General features: G+C 50.4%; 3 protein-coding genes across 3 annotated transcripts; 2 read left to right on the top strand and 1 right to left on the bottom strand.

The window, feature by feature from the left end:
* Window positions 1-391: 391 nt before the first annotated feature.
* On the top strand, window positions 392-1,717 carry PpBr36_09332 (uncharacterized protein; the record flags this gene model as incomplete). Its single annotated transcript, XM_029896453.1, has 1 exon — window positions 392-1,717. One exon carries the CDS (start codon window positions 392-394, stop codon window positions 1,715-1,717), a length of 1,326 nt encoding a protein of 441 aa, XP_029744943.1.
* Window positions 1,718-5,278: 3,561 nt separating this feature from the next.
* On the bottom strand, window positions 5,279-6,562 carry PpBr36_09331 (uncharacterized protein; the record flags this gene model as incomplete). The annotated part of the gene is made up of 1 exon (XM_029896452.1): window positions 5,279-6,562. The coding sequence occupies one exon, from the start codon at window positions 6,560-6,562 to the stop codon at window positions 5,279-5,281; it is 1,284 nt and encodes a 427-aa protein (XP_029744944.1).
* A 1,735-nt stretch (window positions 6,563-8,297) lies between these two features.
* On the top strand, window positions 8,298-8,761 carry PpBr36_09330 (uncharacterized protein; the record flags this gene model as incomplete). The annotated part of the gene is made up of 3 exons (XM_029896451.1): window positions 8,298-8,315; window positions 8,415-8,544; window positions 8,664-8,761. The coding sequence occupies 3 exons, from the start codon at window positions 8,298-8,300 to the stop codon at window positions 8,759-8,761; spliced, it is 246 nt and encodes an 81-aa protein (XP_029744930.1).
* Between the last annotated feature and the right edge of the window lie 4,734 nt (window positions 8,762-13,495).

Here is a 13,495-nt window from a genome sequence, read left to right as displayed (position 1 = left end):
CACGCACAAGGCACACGCACACCAGAACGCGGGTCGCTCAGTCCAGCCCGACCATTATTTATATTCAGCGTGCATTGCTCTTCAGCTGCTTCGGCGTTGGCACCTTTTTTTTCTTGGGGGTCGGCTTGTCTTTCAAGGTCTGGCCTGGGTTTTGCATCCTCACTCAACCTCGCATAGTCTTTTCTCAATCACTCGCCCGCACATCCATCCTTGCATTACGCCTGCCTGTCTGCGCCTTTTAGGGCCTGCATTTTCTTCATATTTGTTCATTTGAGTCTGAGTCAGTCAATCACTGCGCATCTCGACGCAGCTTTGCTCACCTTTTCACCCAAGACATCGCGAAAGAACAAAGAAGCGAAAAGAAGAAAAGAAAAAGAAAATCACCTCCAACATGTGCGGCCCAGGCGCGAGTACTCAGAAGACCACTCAGGTTGTCACCGGAGCCATCCCCATATTCTTGGCGGGGGCCGTGGTGTACTCATCCTACGTCGTCATCGACAAAGTCTGCTACGGCCACTTTTACTCCCAAGGATGGACCAAGACAGCTCATGGCATCACGGCCATCCTCGCCATTTCGCTCCTGTTCATGACGCTCAGTTATATGCGCCTCGTCCACATGATCCTACGGAACCCGGGTCTCGTACCCTCGCCGATGCATGATGCCAAAACCCAAGACCCAGAGGCACCGTACGACATAACATCTCCTTCGGAGTCGCGGCCCGGCGGCAGGATCATCAACGGACCCGGCGATCCAGAGGTGCAGCTGAACGAAATTCCAGCCCTGCGCTCAGACCGCCCGGAGCTCGAAGTCTTCTATGGCCTCGAAGCGTTCGTCTGCGACGCCTACGGCAGGCCGCGATACTGCACCAATTGTGCCACCTGGAAGCCTGACCGCGCTCACCACAGCGGCGAGATTGGCCGCTGCGTCCGCAAGATGGATCACTACTGTCCCTGGGTCGGCGGCATGGTGGCCGAGACCTCGTTCAAGTTCTTCGTCCAGTTCGTCTTCTATGCCACCATCTTCTGCACCATCTGTCTGGTCCCGGCCGCCATCGTTCTCAACGCTCAGATGCGTTCGGCTTCAGGCGTTGACCCCCAGGTCTGCGTCGTCGTTGGCCTCGGAGCCTTCTTTGGTCTTTTCTCCTCCACCATGACGTTTAACTGCCTGCGCTTCCTTGCGCTCAATACCACCAACATAGACGCTATCGACTACAATTCCAAGTGCTACCGTCTGGCCATCCGCATCCCGGACGAGGACGCCACCCACCGCGGCGCCATTTTTTGCCCCATTGTCGCCTTTCCGCTTCACAAGGATGCTTTCCGCCCGCGCTGGTCCGAGCGGGACATTGGCCCGGATGACGAGACTGACGAGCAGCGCGACGAGCGTTGGGCGAGACTGGACCGCCAAGCTGGAGAGCAGGCGGCCCCCTTCAGCGCCAATCTTTTACTGGGTGCCCATCGGCGTTACTTCGCCGTGGTCACGACCAAGCCCGGCGAGAACCCGTGGCACATGGGCAGTATCTATCTCAATATCTGCTCGGTCATGGGCAACCGCGTATTCGATTGGTTCCTGCCGATACGTCAGAGCCCATGCACTAACGAGCAAAGTGATCAGGGCTTCTACCGTTTCGGACCGCTGCTGGAGACACTGAGGTTGAGGCACGGCCTTCGTCGTCTCGATGAGGTGGTGGACTCTGAGAAGACCTCCTTGATTTGAAGAATTGTTGCATTCTCATTGTCATCACGACAGCATTTATTTTCATAAATTTTGTCTCTTTCCGTCTCTCTCTCTCTGTCTCTATTTCCTTGGCGTTTTTACTAGGGTTCGGTACACATCAGTTTCTTGTTGATTACATGATACACAATTTGTCCTTCTGTCAGCCGACTAGCCTGCATTTTATGACAGTTATGCTTAAGCCCCCCTATGCTTGAATATTTGAATTTCGTAGAAGGATTCCTCTTTGTTGATCGTGAAATGTCTACAGGACAGGGGGGGATGTCAAGGGCATATGTGTCCAGGATGGTCAAGAGTAAGCCGCCCAGACCCGAAGTGCATGGGTTTCACAACATTGACGCATCGGGCTTTATCCCCGGGCAACCATCTCGGAGTTTATTCCCTTGGCCTTTTACTCGTCAACGATAACTGTGGGCGAGAACAAGATTGCTTGCGGCAGCCCCCGACGTCAACGACCTCTTTTTTTTCGTCAATTTTTCAAATGTGACAAAAGCTTAGCTTCATAATCTCTATAGTAGCAAAACAAGTTTTTTTCTCAGGCATTTGAGATGGGCGCATTATGCAAGCCATAAGTCTATCTTGTCCCAAAATGCCCCATAGACACAGGAAGGAGGCGAGTTCCCAATGGGCGGTGTGGAGGTAGTCAAAAGTTTTTTTTTTTTTTTTTTTTTTTTTTTTTTTTTTCTAATTTTACAGAAAGCGCCACAGGAACCCGCCAGCTGTATGACGAGGCAAAGTAGAGCGACGCCAAAAAAAGAGAGAGATAGAGAGAACACCAAAAGCCGACCCGCCCACCAAAGTTTTTGGGGGTGGCAAGGGAAACGGCAAAGGAAACGGCAAGGAAAGCGGATGACAGACGCCGTGAAACGTGAAATTCCCGACTGTATATACCCCAGGAGGGAGTTTATGGGAAAAAGTTGACCGCTGATTTGCTAGGGGTTTACCTTTGGGGTACCTTCTTTTGTGATAGGTTGCCCAAGTACCTGAAGTAAACCTACTCACTTACCAAGCATTTGGTGAGCCTTGGCGCTACAGAGTCAGATTGTTCTGTAAGTCGCCTAAATCATTTAACACATTGCTTAGTCAACGTTTGCGAGAGCGGGGGGGAGGCAAAAAGGGATCCCGGCTTGACTAATGTACATTGCCCATTGTGGCAAGTGGGTGATGGAGGCTGAGAAGATTGGAAAAAGAGAGACGGAGAATAAAAGAAAGCAACTGAAATATGTTTTGCTTTGAGCTTGTCGCCATTGAAACGCGGCCCGAGTGCCGGTGGTATTTGTGTTTATTTTTTCTTTTNNGGGCGCCTGCAGAATGAACCGTTTCGAAGAAGTTGTTTTGCTTTCTGTACAGCTGCATATTCCCTTTTTTTTCTTTTTTTCTTTTAGGAACCCTGGCTCATGTCGGGACTATTTTGTCCAAGAATGCGAGACTATTCTACTGCTAGTCAAATGCCTGGAATAGGACCACATTAACGTTCTCCACACACCAGAAACTCGTTGCAATTTTCCAAAGACCTATTCTGTCTCAGCGATAACTTTTATCACATGTCGACTGCGGCATTTGTGCTTGGCCAAATTCTTCAACTGGGCGTGTGAAGCTCACCGTGCTTCCGTGCTCATACCACCTTCCTCTCGTCCATGATTGGTCCACCGTTGGTTTTGCCAGCTAATGATTTGACAGTATCCTCCCTCCTGCCTGAGTGCCGAACATGTTCAAAATAGGTTGAAATTGGGACTTTGCTCTAACAAGAATTGAAATCAGCTACCGCTGATATTAATCTACGCTCGAAAGAAGTGACTACTCCATGGGTACAACCCGATCATCTTCTGTAGTTGTGACATGTCTTCTAGACGTGTTCCTTACAGCAACCACCAGAAGCATCAAAGTTGGGGGTTGGAAAGATATTTGAAACCAAAAATGCATTAGTTACATCCGAGTCCTCGCGATGGGTATGGATATTGCGTTTGTTGGTCTGATATAAAAACGAATTCGAAATCTTCGGCCGCTTCAGAAGTGCCGATTTGTGTTTGCGAAGCGGTTTTCTTTTCGCCATTGGAGCAGCTTCGCTCTGAAACTATCAGCATCAACTGAATATACTTCCCTTGCACGCTCCAACTCGTTTGGGAGCACCGTGCCTTTCGAGATGGTGTTTTCAAGAGGATTTCGGGGCCGATGGTCTCCACACGATTCTCGCAAGCTTGTGCTTCATGGAATCTTTCGGCTGCACATTATCCCTTTGGAACCAGCGCCGGCATTTCGTGAGAGGATATATCTACCCGTATAGCTCACGCTAGGGAAGGCAGATGATCCTAGCCGGTTTGAGACAGATTATCGAGATTTGTCCAGATCCCGCAGGTGAAGTTACCCGTGTTTTGTTTGCTACCCGCCTTTGACGCGGCTTCTATGACGGGGAGGTTGCAATCGGGTCTATTGCCCGTTACGGAGTTTTCGGAGCTAATTCTCCGACATCTATCGAGCAAACGCTAGTTAGGGTGATCATTTTAATGATACAAGTGCCGCAGACTTGGGAGAAACTAAGGCAAGGGCGGGAGGGAACTACCCCCCACGTTCAACCCCGCTTGGAATGCAGCATACAACGTAGCTATTACGACGTTGAGATATATTGTGCGTATAAGTAGCAGCTGAAACGATTGGATAATTCAGGGTTGATGCCAAGCACACTACGGCAACTGCCTACCTCGGTGTTGATCGAGATGGACTGAGTCTATGTTTGGGTTCCACTTACAGGCTGACCACCCCTACATACCTCGGCTCGTAAACTAGACTAAGTTGTTTGGGACGATAAGCTTCGGAAGGTGACCAAACTCTTTCGTTCTCTGTGGAACTAACTACCCATACGGGCAAAGTAGATGACACACTTTGTAGTAGTCCATGGGCTGCATCCGAACCTTCTGAGATGCTTCGTGTCATCCGGTCCACCCTGTCCAACATGTCCGAGTGCCAAACTGACTCGTCCCATGTGCATCAGACGTAGGGCTGCATATAACGCAAGACTTGGAAAACTCTCCGCAAAGTAAGCTTTGTTGGCGAACCAGTTTTCAGTGAATTTTTGACGCTATATTTCCAGCGTCTACATGTACATTTTTTTGAGTGCAAAAGGACTCGCTATCAAACATCGACTCCGGGGGGGCAAAGTAACAAGATAGTAATAATACACGGACCGGCCCTTTTCTTCCCTTTGCAATAGTACCATTATGTGAAACGGCCTGATCCCAATAACCCAAACCTGTGCCTGATACTCCAAGATTCCGTTACCCAAACATCCAAAGAAAAAAAAACAAGAAACACTGTAGCTGTTGTAGAAAAACCACATCAGTTTCAACCCAAGAATTCATCCTTTCTGCAAGACGAAGAAAGAAAGAAAAACCAAACAGAAAACCAGCTCCTGCCGTTCTTGTATCCCATCTCCCCTCCTTGTCGCCCACACACACACACAGACACACACACACACACACACACACACTCGACGACAAACAAAAAAAAAAAAAAAACCACTCGTACACAGGGAAAAAATCACCAGTCTTAATCGTCAGCAGGAAAAGGCGACGTCACGGGCGAGCCAGCCCGCTCGGCGTCCTCCCGCAGGGCCGCGGGCATCATGTCCAGCAGGAGTTTGTTGCGCCTGCGCAGCTGGTCGACCTCGTGCGACAGCTGGGCGACGCGGCGCTGACACCGGGCCAGCTCCTGCTCCGTCTTGAGGTTGTGCATGCGCTTGCGGTCTCGGCAGCGCTGCGCCGCCCGCGCGTCTCGCCTCCGCTTCGCGTCCGCCGCCGCCGAGCCCTGCTTCAGATCCACCGTGCACTCGATGGCGCCCACACCCACGCCCAGCCCCAAGCCAACGCCGCCTCCACCGCCCCCGACCAGCGGTACGGAGATGACAGGCTCCCGGACTTGGTCGTCCCGTATCCAGAACCCGCGGCTGTACAGCGGTGGGCGGCCTCGGGGGGTGGTGGTGCTGGGGAATGCCGAGTTTGCTGCTGCTGCTGCCGCGTTGTTGCTGTCAACGCTGCTCCCGATGCTGCTGGTGCTAGCTGTGTTGGTCGATGTCGCGGCCAGAGATGCCGGTGGCTGCTGCCGGTCGAGGGCCTGCGACATGGCGTTGCTGGAAAAGGGCGAAGGCGTCCCCTGAGCTGCAATGTCGCCACCGAAAGGGGACAACAGCCGGCGTGGAGTGGCCCCGTGACCCGTGCTGCTCCATGGGGATGATGCGGATGGCAGAGCCAGCTGCTTCTGCTTCTGCTGCTGCTGCTGCTGCTGCTGCTGCTGGGGGAATTCCTGCTTCGGATGGCGGGCCTGCGGGGTTGTGACGGAGACGCTTCGGCTGCTTGCGGGAGACTGCTGCTGTTGTTGGACTGCCATGTCCCTGGGAAGCGGCAGGACTAGGGGGCTTGGGTGTGGCGTGCCTAGCCCATTGATGGCGGGCAGCAGCCTCTGCCGGTCCCATTCCTGCGTGGCCTGAGGGAGTATTCGAGGAGATAGGGACCTGTCCTCTCGTGACGGGAAGCGGTGTGGTGCGGGAAATACCGAACAAGAGGAAGATGGTGTTGTTGCCGTTGCCGTTGCCGCTGCTGCTGCTATTGTGGATGGATGACTGTCGTTGAGCCCGACAAGAGTTCTCGGGGCCGCGTTAGACAGCGCATTCCTACTTGCTACTGCTGCAGCCACGGCCGCTGGTGTCGTCGTTGTCGTCGTCGTAGTGGCTGCTGCTGCCAAAGTCGTCGTTCGCGGTGGGACCGTGGTATATTCCGCATTCAGATGCTGCTGATCTAGCGGGTTGAGAATGTTTCTCAAGTTGCTCGCCTTCATGTTGAGACAAAATCACTAAAAGGCGGGAAATTTGGCCGAGCCCGCCCCTGGGTCCTGTGGCTCTGTATTGGGCGGCGTAAAAGAATAATCGCTTTCTCGGGACTTGGAGTTTGCTTTGCTCTCTGCAAATGACCGGTCTGGTCTCTATGGGATGCCGGTCAAATCCAAAAAAAAGAATTGTTTTGCTTAGCATGAATCCGAATAACGGGCCATTTGATCTTGGAGTCCACAATTTGCATGACTGACTGGAGGGGGAGACCTGGGCATGAAGGATCTCTCTGATGGGAAGTTTGCACATTTCTTTTTTGCAAAATTCCTGCTTTCGTTCTCTTTGTGGTTGCTCTCGCTCTCTCTCTCTCTCTTTCCCCCTCCCTTTCAATAGTGTATGTCTATGCTCAAGAAGCCGATGAACAGGCAAAAAAGGCTGAGGCTTGTTCCAGCTTAACCCTGGCCATTCAGAGTAACCATCTTGTTTCTTTTATTTCCCCTATATTAAGTTGGGGAGTAGAGTTCTTTTTTCGTCTCCAAGTTTCTTTTTCTGTTCTTCCTGGCTAATTCCTACCTTAGCTATCTGGAGAAGCATGGGCAGGGCTATAAAGTGAGATATATAATTACAGCATTGATGTCTTTTGGTTGTATGGCGTCACCCTAGACCGAATCGGGCAGGATTCGATCTAGTCTAACCAGTCGCAATCATCCAGCATTTACCATTACGTCGAGCTACTAATTATTGTGTTTTTAATACCAATTAGAGACCTTGATAGGAGGGCGAAAAAAAAAAAAATTCCACACGCACTCGGCGCAGTCAACCACAACAACAAAGAACGGCCATACCCTCCAATATCTTGTCAGGGATCTCATTGAAAAACAAGGATCTTGCGACAACCCTTTGCCCCCTTGTCGCCTTCTCTGGCACGCTAACAAATCGCCGCTTTTCCTGCGCTCTCTCCCTGGTTCACCAAGATTTGTGATCAGTCAACTTTACAAGGCGACTGCTTTTTCACTCGAACCCCCATCACCAATCACTTTGCTGATTCGGCCATTAATCACCTGCAGGCCCGAATCCATGATGCATGCAGCAGCAAAGTTCTCCTTTCCTTTTTCCCCCCATCCAAGCCCTGCCAGTCGCATCGTGGGGAGGCTTGCCTCGAGAGACAGAGACAGAGAGAGGGGGAAAAAAAAAAAAAAAAAAAAGAATCAATAAATTTCATGGCTGGTTGGCACGGGTGCGCGCGGCGCGGCGAAAGCGCCATTTTGAACGTTTGTCACAACTGCTCGGCGTCGAGGGCCTTGTTTTTCTTTATTTTTGTTTTCTTTTTACTCATCATTTTGAGGCTTGTTGCTCGCGATATCATGCTCCCTGAAATCCCGCTGTCCTCCTAACTTCTCTTATATCATGTCGACTTGCCTGCCTTTTAAACAAAGCAAAAAAAGGGGGACCATTCAAACACCCCACAAAGCATTCCACATTTGTTCTTTTCTTCGCTACACAGCCTCTTGCCTCTTTGTTTTTTGTTTTTTTTTTACTCGTTTTCCCTAGAACCGTTGCTACCCAAGAATCTACCGGCTCTTTACCTTTTCGTTGTAAGGGGTCCTTTTTGTGGAGAGTCGAGATCTTTGGGAAGCAGCTAGCATCGAGTCAGAGACTGGCTTGCTACCAGCAAACAGCTTTTCCCCCCCACGCCCATCAGATATCGAAAACTTCTCCACCTAGAAGAGATACACCTCCGCCATCATGTGCACGTACCAATACGTAAGCCCTTTTAACTCACCGGCTCTCACCCGTCGTCTCCATCAAGCACTCCTTCCCCCCTGGCTAGTTTATACATGCTAACCAACAGCTTGCGCACAGATGGAGTACAGCTGCGGCCACTGCAGGACCATCGTGTCGGAGTGGTGCAGCCGGTACAGAGGAGCACTGCAGTCACACATCAGATGCCGGCCAGAGATCCGCTATCACACCACCAACGACTCCCTCTGTTGTGAGTATGCCCCTCCACGACTCTCCCCCGAGAGCTCTCTCCAGGTGACGGTCGGGGATGACGGCCTTGCTAAACCAGGGGACTACACAAAAAAAAAAAAATACCCTCCGCTTTTCCAGCCTATTGTAAAGAGCAGCAAATGCCAAAACCTGCCTGGATGCCTTCCAAGCCGCAGGAGGGCTCACGGGCGTGCTTTGGCCTGTACAAGCCTCGGTGACGGAGTTTTCCGTGTTGTTCATCAGCTGTCCACATGGCTGGGATACATGTGGCTGCTTGTAAGATAACGATAAACTTGTAGGATGATGATCAGGGCATTGGTTTGAATATTTGGGCTTGGGGTTTCTTTTTTTGGCATGTACAGGGAAAAAAAGGAAATAGGCGTAACCGTGATGATTTTTTTTTTGCCCCGGTTTTGATTTTTTTGGAGTTATTGATTTGCTGGTCAGCATCGGAGCCTGGTTTTCGGTCTTTACATCTAGTCCCATACGGCTGAACCTTTTTTTTGGGCGGGTGTTGTATGCTTTTTTTTTTTTTTTTTTTTTTTTTTTTTTGGGTGGAGAGGATTTTTGTCACCATGAGTAGTAGCGAGGCGCCTCGTAACCGGCGGTCACCGATGCGGGGGAGAAATCACGTTTGCCAGGACGCCATAAACCCACAACACGAAAGCCTCCCTTCAAAATAGCCACTTTGTTCCATTGGCATTAATAGAAAAAAAAAATCGACCTTGTTTGTCCTAGCCACACGGATCGGTTATAGGGGGGCGGCAAAGAAGGGGGCTCAACTGGCATGCTCCTTGATAACCAACCCCTGCAGCCAAGTACGATGCAGGTCCCAACCGCTGGGTAAAAGCTGGGGTACATGGACTCTTGTTTAGTCTAGCCTGATGGACATCTACGATATGTGGTTTGCGTGAAGATCTCGGTATATAACTATGTACGTACACACGTACACATGTACACATTTACAGCAAGGACAGTAAAGTACATCAGACCGAGAGTGCAGGGTTGGCAGAGCATCAAACCCCACACATGGGATGAGCGACAGGTGAGATTCTGATGTTTTGATTTGCTTGAGCAGTTAGACAATCTAACCCAATGGCGATGGTTAAAATATTCCAAGAAATCAGGTACACGCCCTAGACCCTTCTACCAAGAGAAAAGAATGTGCAAATCAACTTTTGCCGTGTCTCGTGGCGATCGTCCGGGGGGGCATCAAGACATCCGTCAACTCTCCGCGCCACGGGCGGTGCACGAGGTGCACTTGAGTGCGGCAGTGGTCGGGGGTGGCAAGGTGGTTTTTTTTTTTGTTATCCACGCAATCGTTCCTTTTCTTTTCTTTTGCTTTTTCTTTTGCATGCCCCTTCTCAATCAAGAACAATATTTCGATTCGCTTACCGTTTTGCCAATGATCAGGATCTTTTTACTATTGCTTTTTCAAATCTCCTTCTCCAGGCCTTTTGTTTCGCTTCCGGGCTGAGGAGCTGAAACCGAAGTGCACATCAGCCCGGAAGCTCCAGAGATCTTTTTTTTCCTGGGATAAAAAAAGGGGCAATTGGGGAAGGAGAAAGACGGCTGGACGGGTAGAGCGGGAAATCGACGCGGCCGAGGTTTGCTTGGTTCACTTCCTCTCGGACTGGGAAGGGGTTCTGCAGGATTTCTTTTTCTTTTGTATTTCTACTGCAATCCGACACCAACGTTACTTTCTGTGACATGCATTTCTTTGCTACCTTGTCATGGAATCTCTGCAGAAAATTGATTTTTAGCGTATTTTGTATATTTATTTATTATTAACTCCCGATGTACGTCACCTACTTTGTTTCCCACCTTCCGCAACCCCCCTTTTTTATCCTAAATTGAGAAGCTGAATGGATCATACTCTATTAGAAGCAGCACGAATCTCTGGTAGAACGTGATTAAGGCAGTTCTATCAAAAGTCTAGATCGACCGGCTTTTGGTCTCAGCGAGGAAGAAAAGAAAATTCGACACTATTGCGCAAGCGGCGGATCGGCATGGTTCTCGATAATTAGAAAAAAATCCTCCACAAGCATCCTTGCGGTTCCAAGTAAGAATCCAACGCCGACGATAGAAACTACGGAGCCTGGTTTCTCCGTCAAATGAGATCTGGGCATTAACGTTCTTTTTTTTTTTTTTTTTTGTATCGTGATGGCTGACAGTGGCGTCAGTAGAGTTCTGAGCTCGTCAGCCTGAACAAAAATATAGAGGGGGAACCACAACACAGCATCGAAACCTTGATTAGAAGCTGGGAAAAGCTGAACAGTGGTAGCCTTCGAGTGCATGCTGTGTAACATGACAAAATTCTCAAGGTGTGGTTGACTGTGCCCATCATCATTTGCGGCTGGCGTTACGAGAGACGGACCCCAATGGGTATCGGTCTTTTTGTCCCTGAAGTTGCGTTGGGAAAGCAAAAGAAAGCGCCAACTTTGGTGTTGCTGCAGTGTAACGCACACTCGTGGTTGTCGACCCAGTCCTGCTACGACACAACCAACCGAGGGAACGACGCCACATGCACTTTCCTTCCTGTCCGAAACGTGCCAGGAAACCAACCGCCAACGAACTGCGAGTTTTTTTTTTTTCTTCAGTCACTCCACGCACCCAACAGGCCTTGCGCCAAACTCCCCCGTCAAACTCTTCTAATCACCCAGGCCGTCTTGGAACTAGAAACTTGCCCAGGGCAGTTACACTCCAGGAGTCGAGTGTCTAATTAAAGCTCCCCCTCCCAAAATGAAACCGAGGAAGATGGCGTCGCAATGCCTTCACTGAGAGCAAAATGAACCAGACCCAGACCTGTGCTAAGAAGCAATATTTCATGGCCGACACAGCTTACGACGAGAGCCATCTCGATGCGCATGTAACGTGATACAATCCAACTGGCTAGTCTTGCGTCAGAGGCTTCCTGCGCTGTCAGAAGACTTGCAAGGTATCGACGAGCTCGCCAGGAAAGGAACATGAGATCTGCCCTCTCACGGGGTCACACACGACTGGAAAGCAAATGGCGCTGGATACCTACCTGAGAACGACAATTGATCTTGCGATCTCTGGCCAGGTCCAGCTCGACTGTCGGTACAGTCAGGCCTGGATGTTCAGCCCATTTGTGGACCTATGCCGGGCTTGAGTCGACGGCGACGCCCAACGCAGGCCATGGATGCGTCCTTGGGGGGATGTGTCAGAGGTCTTGGAGAGCCGCGGTGTGTAAAACCGCAGTCCTCTTTCCAGAATCAGGCTGCAGAGGCGCTTGTTACCATCACTCATTGTTGGTTGTGAAGCTCGAGCCAATCTTGAATTCACTCTGAAAGTCAGGTTCAGCGATGCGCAAGCACCGCCAGCCACGTTGCCTCGTTCGTCCGAGACGCTGGCTGTGCTTTCTTTTGCCCACTTTGATGCCAAACATGGTACTGATGAGCTGGACATGACTTGCAGTCAGGATTCTCGCGAGGTGGATTCTGATGGATATTGAGTCCTCAGGACAAGAGTTATCACTCCCAATGCGGTGTTCAAATCGACCTCTCGGTGGTTTTATGGAGGTTTGCTGAGAGGGATGGGTGATCTCCTAATCGAAACGAGAGAGAACGTGACCTAGATCTAGGTCCTGATATGTTGGACCTGATTTGGGGACTGCGTCTTTTAGCGTTTTGAAAGATGGTCAAGGAAGTGATGGGCGCTACATACCAATCAATATGAAGCCAGTCCGTTTGCGCATCAGTCAAATAGCTCCGGTTGACAAAGAGTAAGGCGGTCATCACAGTTACGTTTGCCAAACCGTACACTACAAGGGTTGTGTCTAGCAGGCAGTTGAATGAGCAGGTGACGTTGGAGTCGTAAACTTACGTGGGATATTTGTCTCCTCAGAATGATAAGCGGCAACTCCATTTCTCTTGACACAACGTCCATTCGCAATCAGGAGACAACTCCAGCCCAGTCTACAATAAGTACATCAACGGAATGTTCACTTTTCATGTGAGTGATCTGAAAGCAGCGAAGATGGCAAGAGCAGAATAAGCTCAAAGGTTTGCAAGAGCCTCTTGGGCGGAATCACCGAGATGCAAAGCTAACGGGGTCGAATCCAGCAACCTGCCAGCTCCTGATGGGCTTTTCTGCGCTCGAAGGCTGTCTCCTCGGTTTACATTTTGGCTACTTCATCAGATGGCTATCTTTGGCTGTGTGATTGGCGCGCCTTTTTTTTTTTTGTTTTCCTGCTACACTACTTCCTGTCACCTCGCACGAGGAAGACGTATGAGGGGTCACGGTATCCTAGCCGCAGATGACTGCAGCAGGTATATTAAAAACCGGGAGAGGACTCGAGGCAGTCTATGGGCAAAAACCTAAGCAGGGGCCAAAGTTGCGATAGGTGTGCTGCAGGTCGAAAGCGTCTCTAGTCTTGGGGGGTTGGGCGGGATGTGGCGGGGGCTACACCGAGACTGCGGCGTCCCTTTACAGATTACTCACTATCTGGAACGAAGTGTAGCTACGGCTGTGTCGTACTCTAAGGTTACTATCTTGATAAAGAAAATATCGGCATACCCGAGTCTTTTTGTTTTTCTCGTAATCAATCTTGTTTGGTAGCAACCATGTGCCGGTGGTTGGCCCCCTTCCCAACCTATCCACTCTTCCCATGTGTCCTCCCAAGCCGGTTAGTACAACCTACCACGGGGATAGGCATACAGAACATGGTCGATTGTTCTCGGACTCCAAACCCAGATTTGAACTAAAGCCGAGGGACACCTTGCAACCCCCCCATCGGCGCTGATGGATGCTCCCGTAGGGGTCTCATGATTGTCGGAATCGGGCCGTGTCGAGAGTCTGGGTGTTTCCTCTCCCTTTCCTGGTGCAGGGGATGGGGAAGGGAGGGGGAGGGGGATGATTTCTCCTCCCTGAGCGAGCGACAAGCTTCAATCCTCAAGAACTTTTTTGCTAAAAAAAAAAAAAAAAAAAAA

The sequence above is a fragment of the Pyricularia pennisetigena genome (genome assembly GCF_004337985.1).
Source record: "Pyricularia pennisetigena strain Br36 chromosome 7 map unlocalized Pyricularia_pennisetigena_Br36_Scf_8, whole genome shotgun sequence".
NCBI lineage: Eukaryota > Fungi > Ascomycota > Sordariomycetes > Magnaporthales > Pyriculariaceae > Pyricularia > Pyricularia pennisetigena.
Note: the sequence above shows the minus strand (reverse complement) of the source record. Positions and strands in the feature narration are given on the sequence as shown.